This window comes from Scyliorhinus torazame, chromosome 16, assembly GCF_047496885.1.
Source record: "Scyliorhinus torazame isolate Kashiwa2021f chromosome 16, sScyTor2.1, whole genome shotgun sequence".
Lineage (NCBI taxonomy): Eukaryota > Metazoa > Chordata > Chondrichthyes > Carcharhiniformes > Scyliorhinidae > Scyliorhinus > Scyliorhinus torazame.
In genome coordinates this window covers 173,844,337-173,869,973 of record NC_092722.1, presented here as the reverse complement: position 1 = coordinate 173,869,973, position 25,637 = coordinate 173,844,337, and the positions used below count along the sequence as shown (strand labels likewise).

General features: G+C 43.1%; 1 protein-coding gene and 1 long non-coding RNA gene across 3 annotated transcripts in view; one reads left to right on the top strand and one right to left on the bottom strand.

Moving 5' to 3' along the window:
• The window catches only part of LOC140393235 (uncharacterized), a 407,232-nt gene that overhangs the window by 48,556 nt on the left and 333,039 nt on the right, over positions 1-25,637 (bottom strand). For both annotated transcript variants that reach the window (XM_072479489.1, XM_072479491.1), the window contains one exon: positions 8,926-9,006. In XM_072479489.1, the coding sequence (XP_072335590.1) occupies positions 8,926-9,006 (81 nt within the window). The remainder of the gene's footprint in view (positions 1-8,925; positions 9,007-25,637) is intronic.
• Positions 1-25,637, top strand: part of LOC140393237 (uncharacterized) — a 246,488-nt gene that overhangs the window by 97,396 nt on the left and 123,455 nt on the right. The gene's annotated exons all lie outside the window — the stretch shown is intronic.

The window sequence follows — 25,637 nt, the reverse complement described above, 5'->3', positions numbered from 1 at the left end:
TGTAATTTAATCAAGAGTAACAAATTTGAACTCCCACAATTAGCCACCGAATGGCAAAACAAGTCACTTCAACTGGATATACTTGGTAGCAAAGCGGAGACAAATAGCTCCTTATATGTGGTCTGTGTAATTTTTATTTTTTAATGTACCATGGAAGCACACCTTGAGATATTTTATTCTGTTAAAGATGGTATATAAACACAAGCTGTTGTTGGTAAAACAGTGACATGGATAAATGATTGTACTTAAGTCCTAACAAGGATGTTATGTCTCTGTCTCCAATTTGAAAGATGCTGCCCAACCCAACTGTTTATTAGTCACATGAACATTTTCTGAATTACTATAAGCTCACAATGAGATGCTACTTTTGTTGATATTGGGGTTTGCCTCAAGTAAAAGCTATCTGTGAAAACTGAATCATCAGGCAGAGGGATGAGATGTGATATCAAGGGAGCTCACATATTGTGAGCTCGTACGAGATGTTAACAGGCGTGGAGTATTTGGAAAAAGGTAATGCAAAGTAAAACATCTGTAAAATATGAAAGATGCAAAATGGCATAGATGGATAATATCAGAATGTGCACTGGCCTCTCCATGGGGCAGGCAATGAGGTCAGCAGAATAGCAATCAGTAGAGAAGGATTGCTCATAGTGCGGCCAACCCTTGGAATGAGGACAGATGAAAGACAAGACAAAAGCCCGTATTCTGTAGTATATTTAGAGCGAACTGTAGGTGACTAGATATTATTGATTAATTGGTACTAAAACTTTGAAGTTGTTGAGTAATAAACATTCTTCAGTTCCATTTGGAACATTACATAATTACACCTGTAATTTGGGCCACCACGGTGGCACAGTGGTTAGCACTGCTGCCTCACAGCGCCAGGGACCCGGGTTCAATTCTGGCCTTGGGTGACGGTCTGTGTGGAGTTTGCACATTCTTCCAGTGCTTGCATGGATTTCTTCCGGGTGCTCCAGTTTCCTCCCACAGTCCAAAGATGTGCAGGTTAGGTGGATTGGCCATGCTAAATTGCCCCTTAGTGTCCAAAGATGTGCAGATTAGGTGGATTGGCCATGCTAAATTGCCCCTTAGTGTCCAAAGATGTGCAGGTTAGGTGGATTGGCCATGCTAAATTGCCCCTTAGTGTCCAAAGATGTGCAGATTAGGTGGATTGGCCATGCTGAACAAATTGTCCCTTAGTGTCCACAGATGTGGTTAGATGGGATGTGCAGTGAGTGGCCTCGGTAGGGTACTCTTTCAGAGGGTTGGTGCAGACTCGATGGGCTGAATGACCTCCTTCTGCACTGTAAGGATTCTAGCTTTAAAGCCAGAAGTACTTGAATTTAAGGCCCCAGGAGTTTTGGTTCTGTAACTCAGAAATCAGATATTTTAGTTTGGTCTTTTTAACCAAAGATGGACTGCAGATATCCCACATACTCATAAGATGGACTTATGCTGTTTACTTGAAGTCCTGCTAGATTACTACTTTGGGCTTTACAATTGAAAGTGCTTAACAATATATAACTTCAATATAACCATATAAAAGTAAATTTAATTCTGTGATTCACTAGCTGGTGTGTGATCATTTGCAATTCGTGATTTTGCTCTGCTTCAGCTTGACATGAGCCACAGTGTCACTGCAGCATGTGCAGAAAACAAACTGCTCAGGTGGTTCACTTCAACTCTAAACTCAGAATGTTTTATGTTAAGAGAGACGCTTGTAAAGTTAGCCCCCTTTTCTGACTTCAATCTTCACTGACATCTGGAGGCTGGTAACCTGAGCTTTCTTTATGCATCGTTGATATAATCAGACAATGCAAGGAGTCTAACTCAGCGAGAACACATTTTGGAGACTCACTGATGGATTCCCCATGATTTTCTAATATGGTGAGTGCGGTTCTCTCAATCTCAAACCTGAACGAGTGCATATTTATAAAACCAGCCGTTTTAACTCCATGCTCCTACAATACTGTATACCCGAGACCTTTCACTGAATATGGCCAGGATATTCTACAAGGAGAGGCACATGTCAGCCTGTTCATATCTGATGTTCACACTTGGAAATTCCAGAAGAGGTCACTGGATAGCTGTCAGGAGCAGGATTGTCTGATTTTTCCCTTCCTTCGTCATTGAGTGTTGAGGTCAATCATAATGCTCCCTTGGCTGAGATCAGCATACTCAACATAGACCAGGAACCAGCAGCATTGCAACATGGGCTGTGCCATTACCCAATGATACAATTTAATAAGCCAGAAGTTATAGTTGGCAGTAACAGTGGACATTTAATGCATTTGTTTGACACTTCTCCATGCATACCGAAACTGTATGATCAGTTGGTTTAAATTAAGTTGTTTGGTGCCCTGTTTTAATAGGAGAATGTGAATGAATTAAATGTTTGTCTGTTACTGTTACTAGCAGTAGGTTCTCACCTTAGAATTATTAATTGCCTGTAGGTTATTATACTACCGCCAAAAAAGACAGGGTTGCATACTACATATTCATGGATACAAGATGCTCAGGAATGACAGATATTGAAAGAAAGGAGGAGGGAGCAATATTGATTAAGGAAAATACTACATTGCTGGAGAGAAAGGATGTCCTGGAGGCCAAGGTCAGAATCTATTTTGTTAGCGTCAAGCAACAATAGAGGTGCCATTGCATGATTGGGGATATTCTGTAGTCCAGCAAATCTGGGAAAGATAAAAGGTGCACATTTTCAGGGAAATTAAAGAGGCTAGAATTCTATAGGGTAGTTAGAATTGGGGACTTTATTTATCCTAATATATACTGGGATAGTAATAGCGCAAAAGACAGAGAGATGGGAGATTTTTGAAGCGCGATCAGGAGAATTTTCTTGTCCACAATGTTTCTGGCCCAATAAGGAGGGATTACTGGATCTGCTTTTGGGATATGAGTTTGGTTAAGTGGATCAAGAGCCGGTGGGGAACATTTAAGCAACAGTGATCATAGTTTCACAAGGTTTAGGTCGACTACAGAAATGGACAAGGAGCAATGTGAAATAAAAATAATTAATTTTGGGAAGATCAATTTCAGTGGTGTGGCAACAGACCTGGCCCAGGTAAATTGGAATAAAAGATTAGCAGGAAAAACTGTAACAGAACAAGGGGCTCGCTTTAAAGAAGAGATGGTTCTGATAAGGTTGAGGTGCATTTTCAGGAGAGGGGAAGTTGGGAAACCAATCCAGCTCCCTGGATGATGAAAGCGATTGAGAGCAAATTGAAGCAGAATAAAGGCTGGGTATGACTGATGTCAGGTTGCTAATCCCAGTGAGAATTAGACTGAATACAGAAAGTTTGGAAGGGAAGCGAAAAAGGGCATAAGAGAGGCAAAGAGAGAGTATGAGAAGAGACTGCCAACTGACATAAATGGGAATCTGAAATATTTTACTGGCTTATAAACAGTAAAACGGTAGTAGGAGGAAGCGTGGTATCGATTAAATGGGATTTATGCATGGAGATAGAGGACTTGAATGAGGTAATAAATGAGTACTTTGCATCTGTCTTTAGTGAGAAAGAAGAAACTGCCAAAGTCATATTGAAAGAGGAAGCTGAGATGCTGAATGAGCTAACAATAATAATGGTCTTTATTGTCACAAGTCGGCTTGCATTAACACTACAATGTGAAAACTCCTTAGTCGCCACACTCTGGCGCCTGTTCGGGTACACTTTTCTTTTTAACATTTAGAGTACCCAATTCATTTTTTCCAATTAAGGGGCGATTTAGCGTGGCCAATCTAGCTTGTACATCTTTGGAATTTCCGTGGGTGCGAAACCCACGCAAACACGGGGAGAACGTGCAAACTCCACACGGACAGTGACCCAGAGCCGGGATCGAACCTGGGACCTCGGTGCCGTGAGGCAACAGGGCTAGCCCACTGTGCCACCGTGCTGCCCCCTGTTCGGGTACACTGAGGGAGAATTCAGAATGTCCAAATTACCTAACAGCACATCTTTCAGGACTTGTGGGAGGAAACCAGAGCACCTGGAGGAAACCCACACAGACACAGAGAGAACGTGCAGACTCCGAACAGTCAGTGACCCAAGCCGGGAATAGAACCTGGGACCGTGGCGCTGTGAAGCAACAGTGCTAACCACTGTGTTACCTTGCCACCCCCCCCCCCCAAGTTGATTAACAGAAGATATTAGAAAAGCTGGCTGTAATTAAAGTTGATAAGTCACCAGGACAGGATGGGATGCAGCTGTGGGTGCTGAGGGAAGTAAGGATGGAATTGTGGAGTCACTGAAAATAATCATCCAATCCTCCTTCGGTGTAAGGATTAGAGAATTGTAAAATTCACATATTTGTTCAGGAAAAAGGTGTAAATATAAGCCCAGCAACTGGAGCTCCCCTTAGTGAAAGTTGAGAGGAGAGTTGATAAAGGTGTTCAAAATATGAAGACTCTTGGCAGAGTAGGTAAAGAGAAACTATTCCCATTGGCGGAAGTGGTGAGAACCGAGGACACTGATTTCAACTGATTGGGAACCAACAGTGACGCGAGGAAAATCTTTTTAATGCAGCAAGTGGTGAGGATTTGTGGTGGAGGCAAGTTCAATCATGCTTTCAAAAGGGAATTAGATGAGCACCTGAAGAGGAAAGAAATTGCAGGACCACAGTGAAAGGACGTGGGAGTGCGACTAGCTGCGTTGTTCTTGTAGAGAGCTGATTCAGACAAGGTGGGTCCAATCACCTCCTCTGTGCTTTAACCATTCAACAATTCTAAAAGATTAGCTCTAAAGGTGAGACTAATGTGCAAGTTTCACATTAATCCAAGGGTAATGTGCATGTAGAACACAAGTGTGGTTGTCATGTTTAAAATGAAATGACGTACAAGGTACTGTAAGTTCCAAAGGGTGCATCCCAAATTCACCAACATGATAAGGGCTAAAAGGGTGAAATTATGAATACAGGTTTCAGAGACTAGACTTGTATTCAGAATTCAGAAGGTTAAGGAATGATCTAATGAGGCACTTAAGATGATGAAATCCGTTTATCGGGGGTAGAGAGAACCAATTTCCTCTTTGGGGGAGTCCAGAACAAGAGGGAATAGTGAGCTAGGTTGTTTTGCTGTGATGCCAGAAAGCATTTCTTCACAGGGGGCAGTGAAAATCTCTGCATTAAGAAGGTGGGGATTATTAAAAAATTTAAAAACTGAGAGCTTGATAAATTTTTATGAGACAACAGTATTTTTTCAAATTGTGTCCCGATTCAGACAGAGATAGATAGGTTCTTGATTAATAAAGAGATCAGTGGTTACGGGGAGAAGGCAGGAGAGTGGGGATGAAAATAATATCAGCCAAGATTGAATGGCGGAGTAGACTCGATGGGCTGAGTGGCCTAATTCTGTTCTCATGTCTTATGAACCATGATCGTGTTGAATGGCAGAGCAGCCTTGATGGGCTGAATGGCCTACTCCTACTCCTATGTTTTTAACCAAGAGCAGAAAGTATAGCACTTCTACTAGAAGCCAGACTTCTTTAAAATATGGGAGGGTGCGTGGTCATTGATAGCGTATAACTCAATATCACAGTGGTTAACAGTTCTTGGCACGTATGAATAGGAAAACTTTCTATTCCATAAACGTGCAAGTGATGATGGGCCACATGAATAGACTAATTAAATTTAATACAAAATACCCAGTGGAGGCCATGATGCCTTCATCTTGTGGCAGTCACTGTGCCAGCCCTACTTTAAGGAACAGGCAAACTGAATGGATAGCTACTATCTATCCTGGGCTACCTTCTGCAATTCTACTACAGAGGAACTCCTCAAAGCAAAAGTGAAAGGAAGTAGAAGACTTGCGCCAGTATTTGATGGAAAATACAATTGGTATACCGAAAACGAGATTTCACTATCTAGACAGATCAACTGCTTTACAGCTCTGCAAAATTGTTGGAAATGAGCTGTGCCTGCTGTACCCTGCATAGTTTCACAATGCAGATAGTGGAAACCCTTGAGCCAAAGGTTGGGGGTGAGCTTGCTGTTTTGGCAGTGGAGAAAAGGTAGAGGAGGAAGAGGAGAAATCCAAAATGGGTGAGATACAATTGCAACAATAATGTGTAAGAAGCCTGTTTTTTTGGCAGCTTAAAGTACAAAGTAAAGTATTTCAGGCATTAAAGGTTGTGTATGAAGCTTATGTCAATGCTTTATATGGTTAATTGCTGATACTGTATTATACTGAGGGCAGATATAAAATAGACAAGCTTGTCTTGGTGTTGTCTCTAGTTCAGGGAATTTCTTTCTTAACTGCTTGCAAAATCTGTGGGAGACAACATTCAATTTCTATGTTATCGCAATGCTGCACAGCTTGTCTGAGAGGATGGTTTGACTATGCCTCAAACACAGATATCCTTCTCTGTCCAGTATCTCCTTATCAAAGGGGACAGTTCTGCATCTTGCCATTAGTCGGGTTCCATGGTTTGAACAGCAGCCAGGCATAACAAGCAGCATGCTTCGAAACCATAAATCAGAGCAGCAGAGCCATTCTCATGTAATCTGGCTGTGTGAAGTTTGGACTTAGCAGTTAATACTCCTTTCTGCCGAGGATCCTGAATTAGCAGGTGTGAGAGTTCCTCGCAGGTTCTTCAACACTGACACAAATAGGGAGGGAAGCTGAAGTTTTGATTTCTTTTTAACCTTGATCCCTTCCAGGGTTGTTGCTCCTGTATACTGTGCCCATATGCAATTGCAGGATTCCCTCTGCTTATGGAAAGGACGCAGGCAACATGCATATTGAATATTTTAATTACCTGATCCTTTTCAAGCTGGTGAGGTCAGCTACCCACTCCATACTGTGGGAGTAAGCTCACTTTGTGCAGCCACCCGTGAGGTTATTTTGCCTGGAATCACCTGCAGACTGTTCCCCATAATTCCTTTTTTTTGTTTGTTTTACTGTACATTTAATAAACATTTCAAAACAATTGTAAAAGGACAATAAAGGACCTGTTCAAGAACTGAAAAAAATTGGATAGTCAAGTGATAATTTTGTTCATGGGTGGATGCCATTTGACATGTATTGGGGCCCCAGATATGCAGAAGCTACTGAGAATTGTAGTCTCGGGGGATAGTCCTCCCACAAGTCTCGAAAGACGAGCTTTGGACATTCCAAATTCTCCCTCCGTGTACCCGAACAGGCGCTGGAATGTGGCGACTAGGGGCTTTTCGTAGTGACTTCATTGCAGTGTTACTGTAAGACTACTTGTGACAATGAAGATTATTAAAAACAAATTAGGTGGTGGTTTTATTTGGGTTAGACTTGTGGTATAGTGTCATAGCACTCTTAAATGGGGGGGGGGGGGAGCAGATTGGGTGAGGATTGTGAAATCTTGAGTAATGGGTGTACTCTGTGCCTGGGATGTTCGTTGCCACTTCGGGTGCATTTGAAAAAGGGAAATAAATTCGGTATGAGTAAATTAGTGACTCTTCTGGTGAAGAACCTGTGATGCTGCAGGAGAAATTGTATTTTTAGGGGTATAAAGCAGATAGAGAGAATAAGTGGAAAGTTTTGTTACTGGAATGAAATTAGGGAGAAAATTGATATTTGGGAATACTGTTTTATGTAACATGACTGGTAAATCATTTTAATATAATAAAATTAGAAGGGGTGAAACACAGAAACACAGAGTGGGGTAGCACGGTAGCACAAGAGGCTAGCACTGTGGTTTCACAGCTCCATGGGTCCCAGGTTCGATTCCCTGCTGGGTCACTGTGCGGAGTCTGCGCGTTCTCCCCATGTCTGCGTGGGTTTCCTCCGGGTGTTTCATAGTTTCATAGAATTTACAGTGCAGAAGGAGGCCATTTGGCCCATCGAGTCTGCACCAGCTCTTGGAAAGAGCACCCTACCCAAGGTCAACACCTCCACCCTATCCCCATAACCCAGTAACCCCACCCAACACTAAGGGCAATTTTGGACACTAAGGGCAATTTATCATGGCCAATCCACCTAACCTGCACATCTTTGGACTGTGGGAGGAAACCGGAGCACCCGGAGGAAACCCACGCACACACGGAGAGGATGTGCAGACTCCGCACAGACAGTGACCCAAGCCGGAATCGAACCTGGGACCCTGAAGCTGTGAAGCAATTGTGCTATCCGCAAGGCTACCGTGCTCCGGTTTCCTTCCACAGTCCAAAGATGTGCAGGTTAGGTGGACTGGCCATGCTAAATTGCCCTTAGTGTCCAAAAAAGGTTAGGAGGGGTTATTGGGTTATGGAGATAGGAAAGGTTAGGATGGGTTATTGGGTTACAGGGATAGGGTGGAAGTCAGGACTTAAATGGATCGGTGCAGACTCGATGGGCCGAATGGCCTCCTTCTGCACTGTATGTTCTATTAGCCAATGAAGAGAAAGTAAACTAATCAACTGAATAATTGTCACAATGTACTTGAGAGACAAAACAAATAGTTTTTATAAAGGTATAAATATTTGCTTATTCGTGTATTTGTTTTATTTAGGTGTTCACGCTTCTGAGCAGGTCAGAAAATGTTACTTTTTCCTGTGCTGTTACCCCCACAAAACACAATGAATACCAGTGTGGGACAAATTGAGGTCTATGGATTCACCTTTTAATTAACCTCAGTGCTCTGCTAAACTCTAACTCCACACACTACTATATCCCCAGAGTGCTTAGGAAGACAATCTAATGAGGTAGACATCTGTTTGCATTACTATGTATCACTAATATCATGCAGATGAGCAGTTTTGTAAAATTCAATGGCACTGGCATTAACCTATAGTCTATTTTCTTTTTGTCCTCAGTCCGTATTCACCCATCCATCCAATTGCATTGCAGTGAGTTCGAAAGGTCCGTGACAAGTGGTCCAGATAAATTGTAATAGTGAACGCCAACATTGGAAAACAATATGCCAAAATATGTTTTGTCAACATCAAATTGAAGAATTAAATTACCAGAGAGATTATTCTGGGCAGCGTTTGCTTGAGCTGTGTACAGTTCCTGAAGCAATTCCAGATTGATGAAAAATCATTTCCCTATAAAAATAAAAGAGAACATCCTAAAATAAATTTCTTAAAAGTGCAAACATCCCGTACCAGCCTCCCCGAACAGGCGCCGGAATGTGGCGACTAGGGGCTTTTCACAGTAACTTAATTGAAGCCTACTTGTGACAATAAGCGATTTTCATTTCATTCATTTTCCAGAGTATCATCGCCACTTTTTTTTCATAGGGCAGCACGGTAGCATTATGGATAGCACAATTGCTTCACAGCCCCAGGGTCCCAGGTTCGATTCCGGCTTGGGTCACTGTCTGTGCGGAGTCTGCACATCCTCCTCGTGTGTGCGTGGGTTTCCTCCGGGTGCTCCGGTTTCCTCCCACAGTCCAAAGATGTGCAGGTTAGGTGGATTGGCCATGCTAAATTGCCCTGAGTGTCCAAAATTGCCCTTAGTGTTGGATGGGGTTACTGGGTTATGGGGATAGGGTGGAGGTGTTGACCTTGGGTAGGGTGCTCTTTCCAAGAGCCGGTGCAGACTCGATGGGCCGAATGGCCTCCTTCTGCACTGTAAATTCTATAATTCTATGAAATCCATGCACTTTTGAAAAAGTAATTTGTTTATTGATACTCAATTAATTCTTCCTCCCCCGCCCCTCAACCCAAGCATCATTAATGCATTCACATTTCGTAAGTACAATAACCTACAAAGAAGGATCACTCTGCTAACAAGCATAGAGCTGGAACAACAATAATTAGTGTAAATTGCCTTTCTAAACCTCCGTATAGGGACAAATTTGAACATGCTGCTGCTTAATGGCACTGCTATATATGAGACGTTATTAAGGAAGCTTTAAAAACTCGAAAACCATAAATCAAGGAATCCAAGCTATTCGAATGCAATCTGAGGGTGTGAAGTTTGGATATAATAGTTAACATTCCTCCCTGCAGAGGGTCAGGGATTAGCATGGTGTGGGAGTTTCTTACGGGTTCTTTCACACTAACTTAAGTGGGAGGGGAAAGCAGAAGCACTGATTTTATTTTGACCTCAGTGCCTTCCACTTTCCCAATTTCACTCTGAAATTCTCCCTAATTAGGCAAGGAATTAATGGGTAGATTAAACCATATGTAGCATACAGCCTGATGAGGGAGGTCAGACCTACAAGGCAAAGCAGTAATATGCCTGAAAGATAATATCAACAGCTTCAGACTCAAGAGTTTGTAATAAAGATTCTGCTACATTTAAAAACCGCTGCTTGTATTTTTAGCAAACGTTTTCACATTTTTATTAAAAGCGGCATATTTTCTGAATTAAATTCGACATAAAAACTATCATGGAGATTATTAGCTCGTTTTAACTGCTTCAATTTAACATATTTACAGGGACTGAACCAAAGCTTTTTTTTTTGCCAAGTTCGGCTTCTTGAAAATCTGAGCCGTAAATCTTCCTCCCTCATGACAAATGATACAATTTCGCCAGGAGTTTTGGCAAGGAATTTGATATAATGCTTTTGGCACTTTCAGAAAAAAGCAGCAAGAAAGATTAATTAGAAAGCTAATAATTAGAATGAAGGCAATTTCAAGCCATTTTTGAAATTGCTGATAATTCTGCAAAACCCACTGAACAGATGAAAATCATCCTTCTAATGGCCAGTATAACTACTGCAGTGCAGCACGATCTGTTGCCCGTTCTCTTGTGAAGGTGCTGACTTTTGCTGGAATATGGATAAACTGACATCTGGGGCGAAATTCTCCCCCAATGGCGCGATGTCCGCCGACTGGCGCCCAAAACAGCGCCAATCAGACGGGCATCTTTGGGGGCTGAGCCCCAACATTGAGGGGCTAGGCCAACGCCGGAGGGATTTCCGCCCCGCCAGCTGGCGGAAATGACGTTTGTTGCCCCGCCATCTGGCGGAAATGGCGTTTGTTGCCCCGCCAGCTGGCGCGGAAATGCGGCGCATGCACGGGAGCGTCAGCGGCCGCCGACAGTTTCCCGCGCATGCGCAGTGGGGAGAGTCTCTTCCGCCTCCGCCATGGTGGAGGCCGTGGCGGAGGCGGAAGGGAAAGAGTGCCCCCACGGCACAGGCCCGCCCGCGGATCGGTGGGCCCCGATCGCGGGCCAGGCCACCGTGGGGGCACCCCCCGGGGTCTGATCGCCCCGTGACCCCCCCAGGACACCGGAGCCCGCCCACACCGCCTGGTCCCGCCGGTAAATACCAGCTTTGATTTACGCCGGCGGGACAGGCAATTTCTGGGCAGGACTTCGGCCCATCCGGGCCGCAGAATTGAGCGGGGGGTCCCGCCAACCGGCGTGGCCCGATTCCCGCCCCCGCCCAATCTTCGGTACCGGAGACTTAGGCGGGGGCGGGATTCACGGCGGCCAACAGCCATTCTCCGACCCGGCGGGGGGTCGGAGAATGATGCCCCAGGTATTTTGATTAATAAACTATTATTCGGATGCAGATGATCATGGCTGTATTCTACCTTACCTGACCACAGAACAGCAGTTGTTGGGGATGTTGCGGATGGTCAACATGTGAACATACAAATTAGGAGTAGGCCATGTTGCCCCTTGAACTCACAGCCTGCAAGGATGAGGTAACATTTTTCAAATTCTAGGCCAGCCAGTCCTGAGAAATCCCTTTTCGTTCATTGAGATATATGTGCCATTTGAAAGAAACCCGGCCCTAATCCTGATCCCGATCCCCAACTCCGAGTCTCAACTGAGGTCGGCGAAGAAACAAAGGTTAATAATTAAATTTGTCCACTTTAGATATCTCGTAACCATATGATTTCCCAAACAGCAAGCCAGTGGTTTTCTTCTACACGTCCCGAATCGTAACGTTCCACTGCTGATTAAATTAGCCAACCAATCCTCAAAGCCACTGAGGACCGTTCTTCTTCAGGCAGAAACATGCCACCATTTTGGAAATACCGTCAGAAGTTGGCAAGCGGGGGAAGATCTATTATTCGTCAGTGAACGGCGACACCATCTTGAAAATATGCAATCTCTTAAAGCTGTATCCAATCTTCAAAACATATCACAATTCCACGCTTCCAGCTCCATTGGGATTCACCCCTGGCCCACATCGGTCACAGAATTAGAGTCCATAAGGAAAAGATGTTTAAGGTAGAGCACTGCTACACGACTCAATTAAAAAAAAATCAAGAAGAGAACAAGTCAATACACTTCTTTACTCGATTGGTCCAATTGTAGACAACATCATTCCCACGACAAGTCATCTGCCAAACTTGATGAAGTTTTTAAATCCTTTGACATTTATTTCAACCTGAGATTCAATAAAATATTGGAGAGAGACAAATTTAGCAAGAGAGTCCAACGTCCCGGGGAACATGTTGACTGCTTCATAAACAATCTCTGTGGGCTGGCAGAGGGAGGTGACTATGGCAATTGAAAGTCTGAGCTCATCGCAGACAGAATCATTGTGGGTGATACAGATGATCCACTCTGTAACCCCCGACAAGTTAAAGGTGATCTTATCCCAGACAAGTCAATCCAGCGAGTTAGACTGTCTGAGCTATGTGAACAACACCGAACCATCTCAAGACCAAAAATACTACTTGGGGCAGTAACCAACCCCCAGTCTACCAGATCAGGTCACAGAAACCCAGGGGCCATCAAAGTCAAAGCGATTCCTGAACAGAGCAACCTTGCCAGCGTTGCAGTGCGAAGCAGCCTCACAGGAAAGATCAATGTCCTGTGAGCATTTCCCAAAGCTTCCACTTCAATTGACAGGGACACTTTGGTAAAGCGTGCAAGTCAAAACCCTAGCACCGCACAGACATCTCAAAGGTCATCCATGAGGTCAAGACCTAAAACCCAGAAGACACACAGCCATGATTCTTGGGTGAGATCAAAGAGTACAGCTCCTCATTTTGGAATGTTGACATCCTGATAAAGGATCATCTAACAAATTTTAAATTAGATTCAGGATTCAGTGTGACAGTCCAGTCAGATAAAGAACTGTGCCTAAAAGACCTCAAACTTCAAACACCAGGGCAGCATGGTGGTGCAGTGGTCACAGTGCCTCACAGCGCCGAGGACCCGGGTTCGATTCCGGCCCTGGGTCTGTGTGGAGTTTGCACATTCTCCCCATGTCTGCATGGGTCTCACTCCTACAATCCAAAGATGTGCAGGGTAGGTGGATTGGCCACACTAATTCGCCCCTTAATTGGAAAAAATTTAAAAAACATCAAACATCAGACACAGGACTCTGTCTTTCAGTCAAAGGCACCCTGAGGCGACTCTGCAGTACAAGCACTGAACAATCTAAACCCTCGTTGCTATCCACAATCAGGACTATTCTCTGTTAAGCCATAATGCCTGAAGCAAGCATAACCTCCCGCAACGGATTGGTGAAGTCAATCCATAAGACGTAAGACACAGGAGCAGAAATAGGCCATTCAGCATATTGAGTCTCCTCTGCCATTCAATTGGCAAGTGCCTGGCTCCAAATACAGACAACAATTTCCAAAGTTCTTCACTTGACCAGGCCAGCTGCAAAATGCCTGCAGGATGACGCTCAGGAGCGAAGCCAAGCCATCGTGCCTCTTCACTCCACGCAAGGTCCCTCACACCTTCACGAAGGATGTATGGTGACAACTGGAAGACATGGTCAACACCAGAGTCACTTCCCCAATCAAGCAGCCTACCACATGGTGCTTGGGGATGATCCCTGTCCGAAAATTGAATAGGTCTTTCCACAGTTGCATAGACCTCCACAGCTTAACAAGACTGTAGTCAGAGAGGCCCCTCCCATATCCTCAGTGTGCAGGAGACTTACCAAGCATTCAAGCAGCATCATATTTTCTAAACCAGATGCTAACCGTGGTTTCTGGTAGCTCTCACCTGATGAGGATTTCCGGCTCCTAACTATTATTATGATCTCAAATCAGGCCCCAACAGTGGCTACGATACTGGACCAAAACTCCAATATTTTAGTTTATTTGAAGACTGTGATGAAAGAATGATTTGCTTCAGGAGTGATTGCTGGAAAAAATAGTGTGCCGATTAGATGATGTTCGGAAAATTGGATTATAAATGTAGTGGGCAATTTAAGGGATAAAAGCCTGGGGTTGGAATGTGTTTGTTTAATAAGAATTCTGTTCTGCAGGGCCTAGGTGGTTTTAGCGGCCGCCGGTGAAATCGACGAAGGAATGTCTTTTCAGTCTGGGCTAATGCTTAATGGTTGCTGGGGAGCTAATGTGCTTTTAAAAAGTGCAATATTGTAGTTATAATAGTTTTGTTTTAAAAATAACCACACCCTATGTTTTTCATGCAATCGCTCCTCGAGCGAATCATTCTTTCCACACAGTCTTTAAAATAATCTAAAACATTAGGGTTTCGGTCCAATATCCTAGACTGTTGGGGTCTGGTCTGGGACTGTAACAATAGGACTTTGATATTTCTAAACCAAAACTTTATTATAACTTTCTTATAGGGGCAGCACGGTGGCAATGTGGGTTAGCCCTGCTGCCTCACGGTGCCGAGGTACCAGGTTCGATCCCGGCTCTGGGTCACTGTCCGTGCGGAGTTTCTGTGTTTGCGTGGGTTTTTCCCCCACAACCCAAAGATGTGCAGGCTAGGTGGATTGGCCATGGTAAATTGCCCCTTAATTGGAAAAATTAATTGGGTACTCTAAATTTTTTTTAAAAATAAATAAATAAATACAATATTAAAATGTTATACTTCACACCCAAAAAAGAATAGCTTACATTTACCCCTGAACACTACTACTCAATTACCCAATTACTCAATTACCCCTGAATACGACTACTCAATTTCCCACTAATCACCAAGAAAAGAAACATACAGCTCTCAATCCATCTTAAAAACCAGCAGGGCAAAGAGTAATACTTGCTTTACAGAACACATTCTGGCTCTGGTCAGAACCCCTTCAGACTCTGGCTGAATATCTTCAAATAGCTGCTCAACTGGGTTGTTTCAGCCTCTTTGTCTTCAGATAAGACTGCTTTGCTTTAAAATAATATTGCTCTTTTTTTAAACCTATCCTACTGGGAAAGAAAACTGCCTTCACTTGTGGTATAAAATCAAGGGTTGCCACATCAGAGATCAGACTTCACTTCCAAAAGTCATTCTCCAAGAAAAACCACAGCTTTCTCCAAAACTGCCTCTCGCCACAGCTTTTCAAAATGTCTCTTTGCCTTCCTTGGCTACAGCCAGCAATGACCTCATCTACCCAAACCAAAAAAACAAATGAACTTTATGGGGACTGAGAGCACATTAACTCCCCAGGGACTGTCCCAGGCAAACCACTATGCATTAGGCCAGACTGAAATCAATTTTACCTGCTGACTGCTAAAACCGCCAAGGCCCTGCAGAACAGAACTCGTAAAAAAAACCATGACCATTGCAGTCAAACACATTCTAACCCCAGGCTTTTAACCCTTAAATTTCCTAATACAGTTGGTTTTAAAAGGCTGAAGAGGGAACATCCCTCTCAGCCTTGCAAGAAGGAAAGTTATACAATGGAGTAATGGTTAAGAGAACAGATGCCAGAAATCTAACGAAGGAAGCTAGAGAAATGCTGAAAAGTTTCCAAGACGTCTAGCGATAACGGAACAGAGGAAACTGGGAACCAGAACAGATTACTGTTCAGTAAAGTCAGAGAGCTGAAAAGATATGGGATTGTGAGAAGCGAGAAATATATCTGCAGTAGTGTTGAGGTTTGTGAGAAATTACTAGGCTGGGAGACATTATTTGAAATAATTGTGGAAATCGATGGTTGGACCTCAGAGTTTATGTAAAAGCCTTTAAGATAAAGGAAACCAGAAGAGAAATGTGTAAATGCTGAAAGTGAAACCTTGATGGAAGCAGTGGAGGGAAAGCATAATTTGGAAGTGTGACTTTTGAAAGCAGAATTTGAAATCACTTGTGTGGAAGCTGGAATTCAGTGAAACAAGGTGGCTCACAGTGGAAGAATCATCTGGAAGGATTTTGAGGCGAAATCCAAAGACATTCACTTGGGTTCAGAGAGGAGTGCATCTTACTACAGTCAACGTATGTGTTTGAAAGGGACTTTGTGTGTTAATGAGACCATTGTAGCTTAAGATGTATTTTGTCAGCAGTGTTAATCCTAAAACCTGTGTGTAATTGTTAACCTAAAGGAGGAGTAAAGGAGTATTGTATGATATTCCAATTTTGTCATGTTTAATTAAAGCAAAATTCTTCTCGTTAAAACTAATTATCGGTCTTGTGACTCTGCTCCTCCACATTTTATAATAATGATAATAATCACTTATTGTCACAAGTAGGCTTCAATGAAATTACTGTGAAAAGCCCCTAGTTGCCACATTCTGGCACCTGTTCGGGAAGGCCGGTTCGGGAATTGAACCCGCGCTGCTGCCTTGTTCTGTCTTACAAGACAGCTGTTTAGCCCACTGTGCTAAACCAACTTAAAAGTTACTTGGCAGGATCCTCCGTCCCCGCTGGCAGCGCACCCACACCTGGGTGTATCCCGACGGCATGGGGTGACCCACAATGGGAAACCCCATTGGCTGGCTGCGGGAACAGGGAATCTAATTGCCGGGGGGTGCGCACCGTGCCAGAAAACAGGGCTGGCGGGACGGAGAAGCCTGTCCACAGTCTTTTGAGACAGGATTCCATTCTGGAATTTTCCCGGCCAGTTATAACATCAGCTGGGATCGTAACAATAGCATTGTCTAACTGAAAAGGGATCATTAACAAGTATTTTTGGGCAGTGGTGACCTAGGAAATAAATTATACAGTATATATCATTGGCTAATATTCCTTGTCCTTGGAGTCATGCAACAGCCAAAACAATATATCTAAACTCTGATGTCAACTGTGTATGTGCATGATGCAATGTGTAGTGCTAAAACCTGACAGTTCTCACAGTTCCCAACAGAACTATTTCCAGAGGTCAATTGTTTAACATAATAAACCATTGCCCGTCACCAACGTCTATTTAAATCCATTGTTGTACAGTTGCTTCAAACGGTAGACTTTCCACACAAAACAAATGACTATTTAAATAGAAGTTTGTTTTTGAGGTTGAGGGCAAAGTACTCACTTAATTCTCATCCTTGGTTCCATATGATGTCTGAATTTAGAGTAGGAAAAATCCATGCTTAAATAAAGTATTAACACATCATTTTCTTCAGGGGTATTGATTGCCATTCAGGCATACCACTACAACGTCTTCCAGTTCTGTTGAAAGGTCATCAACCCAAAACATAAACGCCTCTCGCTCCATAAGTGCTGTCTGACTTGCTCTGTATTTCTAACATTTCTGCACTCTAGGGATTCTGTGATCCTGATTCTGTTTGTCGATAGTATTGATTTCCAGAATTCCGTATCCATAACCAACCTTATCGGCGGAGCACCCTGATCTGAGAGCTGTTGTCAGATCATGAAATCCCTACAATTCAGAAGGAGGCTATTCGGTCCATCGAGTCTGCAGTGACAGTCCAAAAGAGCAGTCGCCCCAGGTCCGCTCCCCATCCACCCCTGTAACCTAAACTCCACAACCCTGGCCACTAAGGGGCAATTTAACATGGCCAATCCACCTAACCTGCACATCTTTGGACTGTGGGAGGAAACCAGAGCACCCGGAGGAAACTCATGCGGACACTGGGGAGAACGTGCAGATTCCATATGGTCGTCACCCAAGGCCAGAATTGAACCCGGGTCCTTGGTGCTGTGAGGCAACAGTGCTAACCACTGTGCCACCATGCTGCCCCTAATTATGAATATCAATTTTGGAAGGTTTAAATTAGATACATCCTGCAATGGTAAGGTTTTTGTTTTACACACTTCTTGGGTAGGCAGATTACATAGTGGGAAAGGGTATGTTAAGCCCCTCGCCTTACTGATTTTTCTTTAAAACCCCATTCTTTTTTATTATTACTGTCCCTGTGCATGAAAGGATTTGTATAAATGCAAGTTAAAGTTGTCATTGAAGCCATTAACTATTAATTTATTTCTTTTAACTTCTCCACCTTTTCATATATCCGGTCATTCTTATCTCAATAAATGCCTTGATTTGTTACATTTACATCATTGGCCCATAAAGGATGCACTCAGTATGGAAATTGACAGGAAATGTAACGTAGCCTGAGGATTTTTACAGGCCAGGCTTATTCAGTATCAACCAGAAGCAATAGTTTCATCGCACAAAATAAAGGATATGTAACAGCCCATCTGATTCTACAAGTGAGCAAAACACAGCAATTTGTAAGTCATGACAATATTGTTCATGGTTATGGTTATAAACCAGTTGTTCCCATTTTTAAATACTTTTGTTTGTCAGAATTATTTTAACATTTTTATTTGCAAGCAAGCAACTTGCCCTGAGGCCTCTGATTTTGCATTTCAACCTATGAGGAATTTCACTTATGAACCTTTCAAATCACACAGTAACAGTCAATGACAGCAGCAAGCTTGTGAGTGAGTGATTTCTGCGACTGAACAAAGATTCAACCATCCAAAAATGGGCAACTGAGGGATCAGCCAAACAATACGGGGCTGCAATACAGTTTTCTGCTTTCATGCAATAGTGTGGAAGGTCCATTAAAAACCTAACTTTTAAACAACTATGCATTCTCTGACATACTCCAAGCCCACTTTAAGCACAAATCGTTTTGCAATATACAATGACAATATTATCTTCTGTTATGGGCCAGGGATTAGAGAACCCCAAAGTGTATCATGGAGTTCACCTGACCCACAACTTTTAATAGATTGTGGTATGGGGAGCACACGGCCCACTCTACAGGTATGGTACAGCAGAAATGGAAAAGTATTTTTTTAAAGCAAAACAATGTTCATTCTATGAACTCAAGTTAACCTTTATAAAACATACAATGAACATCTTATCAACCATCAATTCAAATACAACCCCCAAAGACTACAACACTAAGTAAACCTTTAAGCTTTCCTTTTTAACATCCATACAACTTAAAAACAAAACCTTTATCAGAAGCACATCAGGTTAAAGTCACTACTGAAAACATTTATAATTCTGAATTCACCAAATGATCAAGAGATAGTCTTTTGATGGCAGAGAGAACAGCAGTACGCCTGCTTGGTCTGGATTCAGCTCCAACACTGAAAACAAAACTAAAACACCCTGCAGCCAGCTGAAAAACAAAAGTAAAAAGCAGACAGACAGCCCAGCTCCACACACTCTCTGACATCACTGCAGTAGTAAACATCCATTTCTTAAAGGTACTCTCACTACAGATATTTATACACACATCCATTTATAAACACCCATTTCTTAAAGGTACTCTCACATGACACTTCCCATAACAATGAGATTCAGATTTAAACTTGTTTTCCAACATAGCAGCTCATCAGTACAGGTAAACCAATGTGCTGCATTGCAATACCAATCCTGCTTACATTTAATGAAGATTATTGGAAGGAAACTTTCCACAGATTTTGAGAAATGTTTGGCTCACTACATATGGTGATTTCAATTTGTCATTTATGCCTAAATTGATACAGGAAAGACTCTGCTGACATAGCCTTTTTGTCAATGCAATGCTAGTCCATGCAGTAAACAATTTGTTTTCATTTTCAAGAATTTTTCATTTATCAAGTAGTCCCCTGTGTAACATATCTCATCTATAATCCACCAGATTTTAGTGAGAGATTTCAAGTCTTTCTGAAATTGTTTGGTTGAGCTAAAAGAAAAGTTATTGCAGCTGCATTGCAGCAGAAGATGCCATCTGATTGTTCAATCATAGGAACCACATTATATCTGACCTAAATATTAAAAATACTTGGCATCGCTGCAAGTAATAACGGGTGTGAATCTCCCCCCCCCCCCCCCCCCACTACCAATTGAGGCCCTTAGGTGGGAAATTAATGCCCACTTGCCTTTTTCTGCCTCTACTGGTATTCATTTCAACCAGCAATGGGTGGGGTTGTCTCCATACAGGGAGCCCAAAAATCAAAAGTCGTTACGGGCTCCGGGGTGGGTTCCCTCATTGGCAGTGCCTCATTAAGGGACTCAGCATCGGGGATTGGAGGCCTGCGGCCCTTTCCCACCCCCCACTCCCATCATAACCAGCGACCTCCTCCACAAGTTCCCCACCTACCCTCACCAACGGCAGAGGGCGTTTGCTGATCCTGAGTCTCTGGTGGGTGCATTGTCGACAGCTACCACCACCAACCTCACAACCTCGACCCCCATCCCCACCCTCTCTCTCCTCCAACCCATCCAACTCTTTTGAGAAAAACACTATACAGTGAAATCACTGGACTTGATCACTCTTGGGGACTCCAAATTTGGCCTATGTGAAAAGCCAGTCAAGAGCAAGCAAAATAACCATTTTGTAAAATCATAATATACATTACGCCATCTAAAAGATAGTTATGGAATCATAAATTAGAATCATAGAATTCCTACAGTGCAGAAGGATTCCATTCGTCTCATCAAGTCTGCACCGATCCTCTGAAAGAGCGCCCCACCTGGGTCCACTCCCCTATTACTATTGCCGTAACCCCATAGCCCCAACTATCCTACACATCTTTGGACACCTAAGGGGAAATTTAGCATAGCCAATCCACCTAACCTGCACATCTTTGGACTGTGGGAGGAAACCGGAGCACCCGGAGGAAACCCACGCACACACGGGTAGGACGTGCAGACTCCGCACAGACAGTGACCCAAGCCGGAATCGAACCTGGGACCCTGGAGCTGTGAAGCAATTGTGCTATCCACAATGCTACCGTGCTGCCCTTAGTAGAATCATGATGACAAACCTAAAGGGTATCAGATGACAATTTCTGGTTCTCTCTCAGTGGACGCGATCCTCCGGCCGTGTTACACCCAAAAGCAGCACGGCACGGCCGGCAGATTCCGGGAGATCCCACTTCAGGGATCTCGATTGCAAATCTCACAAAATGTCGCGATCTGAATTCCATCCATTGTGGGTGGATCACTTTTTAGCAAATCTGCATTCTAGAGCCAGACATTAGTCTCACTCGAATATACTCCCATGATCTACCCAAGGCGTTGGGATCTAACCCCTTTGCGAGCGCCGTTTAGTGCTGGACTCCACAAACGGGGACCAGGTGGAATGGCACTTGTGTCGGTGTCCCAGGGGATTGGAGGCCCCTAGATGCTTGCCCTCTGGGCATGGTGGAACCCTGGCACTGCTGGTGCCACCCATCACCTTGGCACTGCCAACTTGGCACCCTGGCACTGCCATCTGGGTGCCAGCCTGGCACTGCCAGTTAGCAGTGGCACTGCCAGGCTCGCTGTGCCAAGGTCCGAAGCTGGCATTCTTCCCACAATGGGGATAGGGCCCGGAGGAGGTGCCGGGGGAGGGGGGGGGTTCGGAGAGCCCCCTTATTGGTGGCTTGAGGAATGGGGGGGGAGGATTCGGGGGTCAAGAGATCACGACGCCATTTAAAAATGGCATCCCGATCTCTTGCTGGACTGAGGAGTTCCTGCGAGCGGAGCTCCTCAGTGCAGGAAAGGGGACTAAGTGCGGTCTCACTGGAGAGTTCCCCACTGAGGCCCTGAATCTACCCGAATAGGAACAGAGTCCAGTTTGATGGCGTCAGGGTTTCTCAGTGCTCTGAGAGCTGGGAAACACCCGGCTAAACGCACTCGTCATGGGACTCTGTTCCCATTGGTAGATCACGCACGCCCAATATATACTTCTGAAGGCAATTGTGTGGAAACACTAAGCAATGAATAAAACAATAAAAATGATTGCGCAGAATAAAAGACATGTCCCTCTGATTGAATGCTAACCAGTGCCTAAGATGCATGTACATTGTCAATGCTGTTCTAAGTAATGAGTATTGGTTCCCACAAGGTGGCACTTTGACTCCTGTCTCGGTCAGATGTTGTGGGCCAGGGTTTAGAGAATCCCAAAGCGTATCATGGAGTTCACCTGACCCACAACCTTTAATAGATTGTGGTATGGGAAGCACATGGCCCACTCTATAGGTCTGGTACAGCAGAAATGGAGAAGTATTTTTTAAAGCAAAACAATGTTTATTCTATGAACTCAAATTAACCTTTCTAAAACAAAGTGAACATCTTAGCAACCAGTAAATCAAATACACCCCCCAAAGAATACAATACTAAGTAATCTGTATGCCGTCCTTTTAACACCCAGAAGACTTAACAAACCTTTAAACAGAAGCACTTCAGAGTTCACATTCACTACTGAAAACATTTATAATTCTGAATTCACCAAATGATCAAGAGATAGTCCTTCATGGCAGAGAGAGATCAACAGTACACCTGCTCTGTCTGACTTCAGCTGCAACACACTGAAAAAACAAGACCAAAAAAGACAGACACACCCAAGCTTTTCTCAAAGTGAAACTAAAAAGCAGAACCAGAGCTCAGCTCCACCCACACTCTGACATCACTGCAGTAACATGAGCAGCCAAACATTTCTTAAAGCGGCATTCTCATGACACCTCCCCCCAAGAAAAAAAAATAAACCATCAAGTTCAAGATGGTTTCATTTTTCACCTTTTCACTATCCTTTAAGAAATGCACACAGTAAATATACTTTTTCGTTTCAATAAAGATCACACGCAAACAAGTATAATAATATAGTCCATTTTTTTTTGTTCTTCTTCCACCAACTGAAATTGCTTCCATTCATCACATTCGTGACAAAGCATCGGCTTTCACGTTTTCTCGTCCTGCCACATGTACTATTTTTAAATGAAATGGCACTAACAGTAAACTCCAGCGAAACAGCCTTGAATTGTTATTCCGGAATCGCTCCAAAAACGTCAACGGATTATGATCAGTATATATAACGGTGTCAGGCGGATTGCTGGTCGCATAAATGTGAAAATGTTGCAAAGCCAGCACCAAACTCAAAGTCTCCGTCTCAATCATGGAATACTTTTTCTGGTGAGAGTTCAATTTCTTTGAAAAATAACCAATAGGCCGCTCTAGCCCTTCGTCGTCGTCTTGTAGAAGCACTGCACCTACACCCACTTCACTCACATCAACCGTCACTTTGAATGGTCTGGTATAATTTGGGATGACAACACAGGAGCAGTGGTTAACACCGCCTTCAGGCCGTCAAATGCCTGTTGACACTCTGCTGTCCACTGGAATTTGTTACGCTTCATGAGCGACCACACTGCTAAAATTGGGTACAAATTTCCGGTAAAATCCACTCATACCAAGAAATCGCATTATTTCCTGTCGTGTTGAGGGTATCGGTAACTCCCCAATAACTTTTGTTTTCACATCCCGTGGGACCATTCGACCCTGTCCAATTGTATGGCCAAGGAAGTGACTTGGGCCTTTCCAAATTCACTTTTGGCTAGGTTTATCACCAAACCCGCCTCCTGAAGTCGATCGAATAACTCCATCAGATGTTTCAAATGTTCTGTCCATGTCTGGCTGAAAATTACCAGATCGTCGATGTATAATGCACAATTGGGTAATCTTGAAATGACTTTGTTAGTTAACCGTTGAAATGTGGCTGGTGCGTTTTTCATGCAAAATGGCATAACTTTGAATTGGTATATACCATCTGGAGTCACAAAAGCTGAAATCTCCTTCGCCCTTTCGGATAAAGGTACCTGCCAGTAACCTTTAAGTAAATCCAGTTTGGGAATAAATACTGATTGTCCCACTTTCTCAATGCAATCCTCCAAACGTGGGATAGGATAAGAGTCCGTTCTTGTAACTGCATTAACCTTTCTATAGTCCACACACAACCATTGGGTACCGTCTGGTTTAGGTACCATCACTATGGGTGAGCTCCATTGGCTGCAACCCGCTTCAATTATGCCATTCTTCAGCAGACTCTCAATCTTTCTGTTAACCTGTGCCAATTTTAAAGGATTAAGTCTATATGGATGTTGTTTGATAGGAACAGCATTTCCCACATCTACATCATGTATAGCCATTTTAGTAGTTCCCAATTTATCTCTACAAACTTGCCCATGTGATATCAATAACTCTTTCAGGTCAGTTTGTTCTTCCTCTGGAAGGTAACTCAACATTTTATCCCAATTTTTAAGAACATCCTAATTTTCCAATTTAATTTGAGGTATGTCAAATTCACGTCATCTGGATTTGGTTCGTCACTTTGAGTTAGAATTATTAAAACCTCCTCCTTTTTCTCTCCTTCCCTTTCAAAGTACCTTTTAAGCACATTCACATGACACACTTGGTGAGTCTTCCTTCTATCTGATGTTTTTACCACATAATTCACCTCACCTAATTTCCTTTCAATTTGATAAGGATCACAAAACCTAGCTTTTAAAGGTTCACCTACCACTGGTAACAATGCTAAAACTTTATCTCCACTGGCAAAACTACGAACTTTAGATTTCTTGTCCGCCACCCGTTTCATCACATTTTGTGCGACTTTTAAATGTTGTCTAGCCAATTCACCTGCTCTATTTAATCGTTTCCTAAAATTTGACACGTAATCCAATAATGTAATTTCCGATTTCGCACTCACCAATTTTTCCTTAATCAATTTAAGTGGTCCTCTCACCTCATGACCAAAAATTAGTTCAAAAGGATTAAATTTGGTTGACTCATTAGGTGCATCCCTAATTGCAAACAATACGAATGGAATTCCTTTATCCCAATCCTCTGGATAATCTTGACAATAAGACCTCAACATTGTCTTTAATGTCTGATGCCACCTTTCTAACGCTCCCTGCGATTCTGGATGGTACGCAGTTGATTTAAATTGTTTTATTCCTAAGCTATCCATTACTTCTTTGAATAACCTCGAGGTAAAATTTGATCCTAGATCCGATTGTATTTCTGTGGGTAGTCCATATCTCATAAAGAATTTAAGTAATTCCTCCACAATCTTTTTAGCTGTAATATCACGTACTGGAATGGCCTCTGGAAACCTAGTAGACACATCCATTATAGTCAAAAGATATTGATCTCCACTTTTCATTTTAGGAAGCGGTCCTACGCAATCAATTAGGACCCTTGTAAAAGGTTCCTCAAATGCTGGAATGGGTATTAAGGGCACTGGTTTTATAACTGCTTGAGGTTTCCCTATCACTTGACATGTGTGACATGATTGACAAAATTTAATTACATCTTTATGTAGTCCAGGCCAATAAAAATGTTTCTGGATTTTGGCTTGAGTTTTCCTTATTCCCAAATGACCTCCCACTGGTACCTCATGTGCAACTCACAACACCTCCTTTCTATAGCCTACCGGCAATACTACTTGATGAACTTCTGCCCACTTTTCATCCGCCTGCATATGTAAAGGTCTCCATTTTCTCATCAAGACATCATTTTTACGGTAATAACACTCTGTTATGCACTCAGATTCCTCTTCCGTGTATGCTTTCTGATACATCCGTTTTATTTCTACATCTTTCTGTTGTAACTCCACCAATTTTCCTGAACTAAAAATATCCGCCTCATCCTCCACCTGTTCTTGTTCTTTTTCAACCATCTGATCAAAAATCGTTTCTGATAATTGCACTTCCACTTCATCTTCACTCTTTGATTTCTCCACTTGTCTTAATCTGTGACTTTGTGACCTTGTTACTACACAATCCGGAAAAATCCCAGGATATTCGTTCTTCAACACTTCAGTTGTCTGATTTTCCATTGGCTTATCAACCACAGTAGGCATCACTGCCACCTGCGATCCAGCTATTTCATTACCCAAGATAA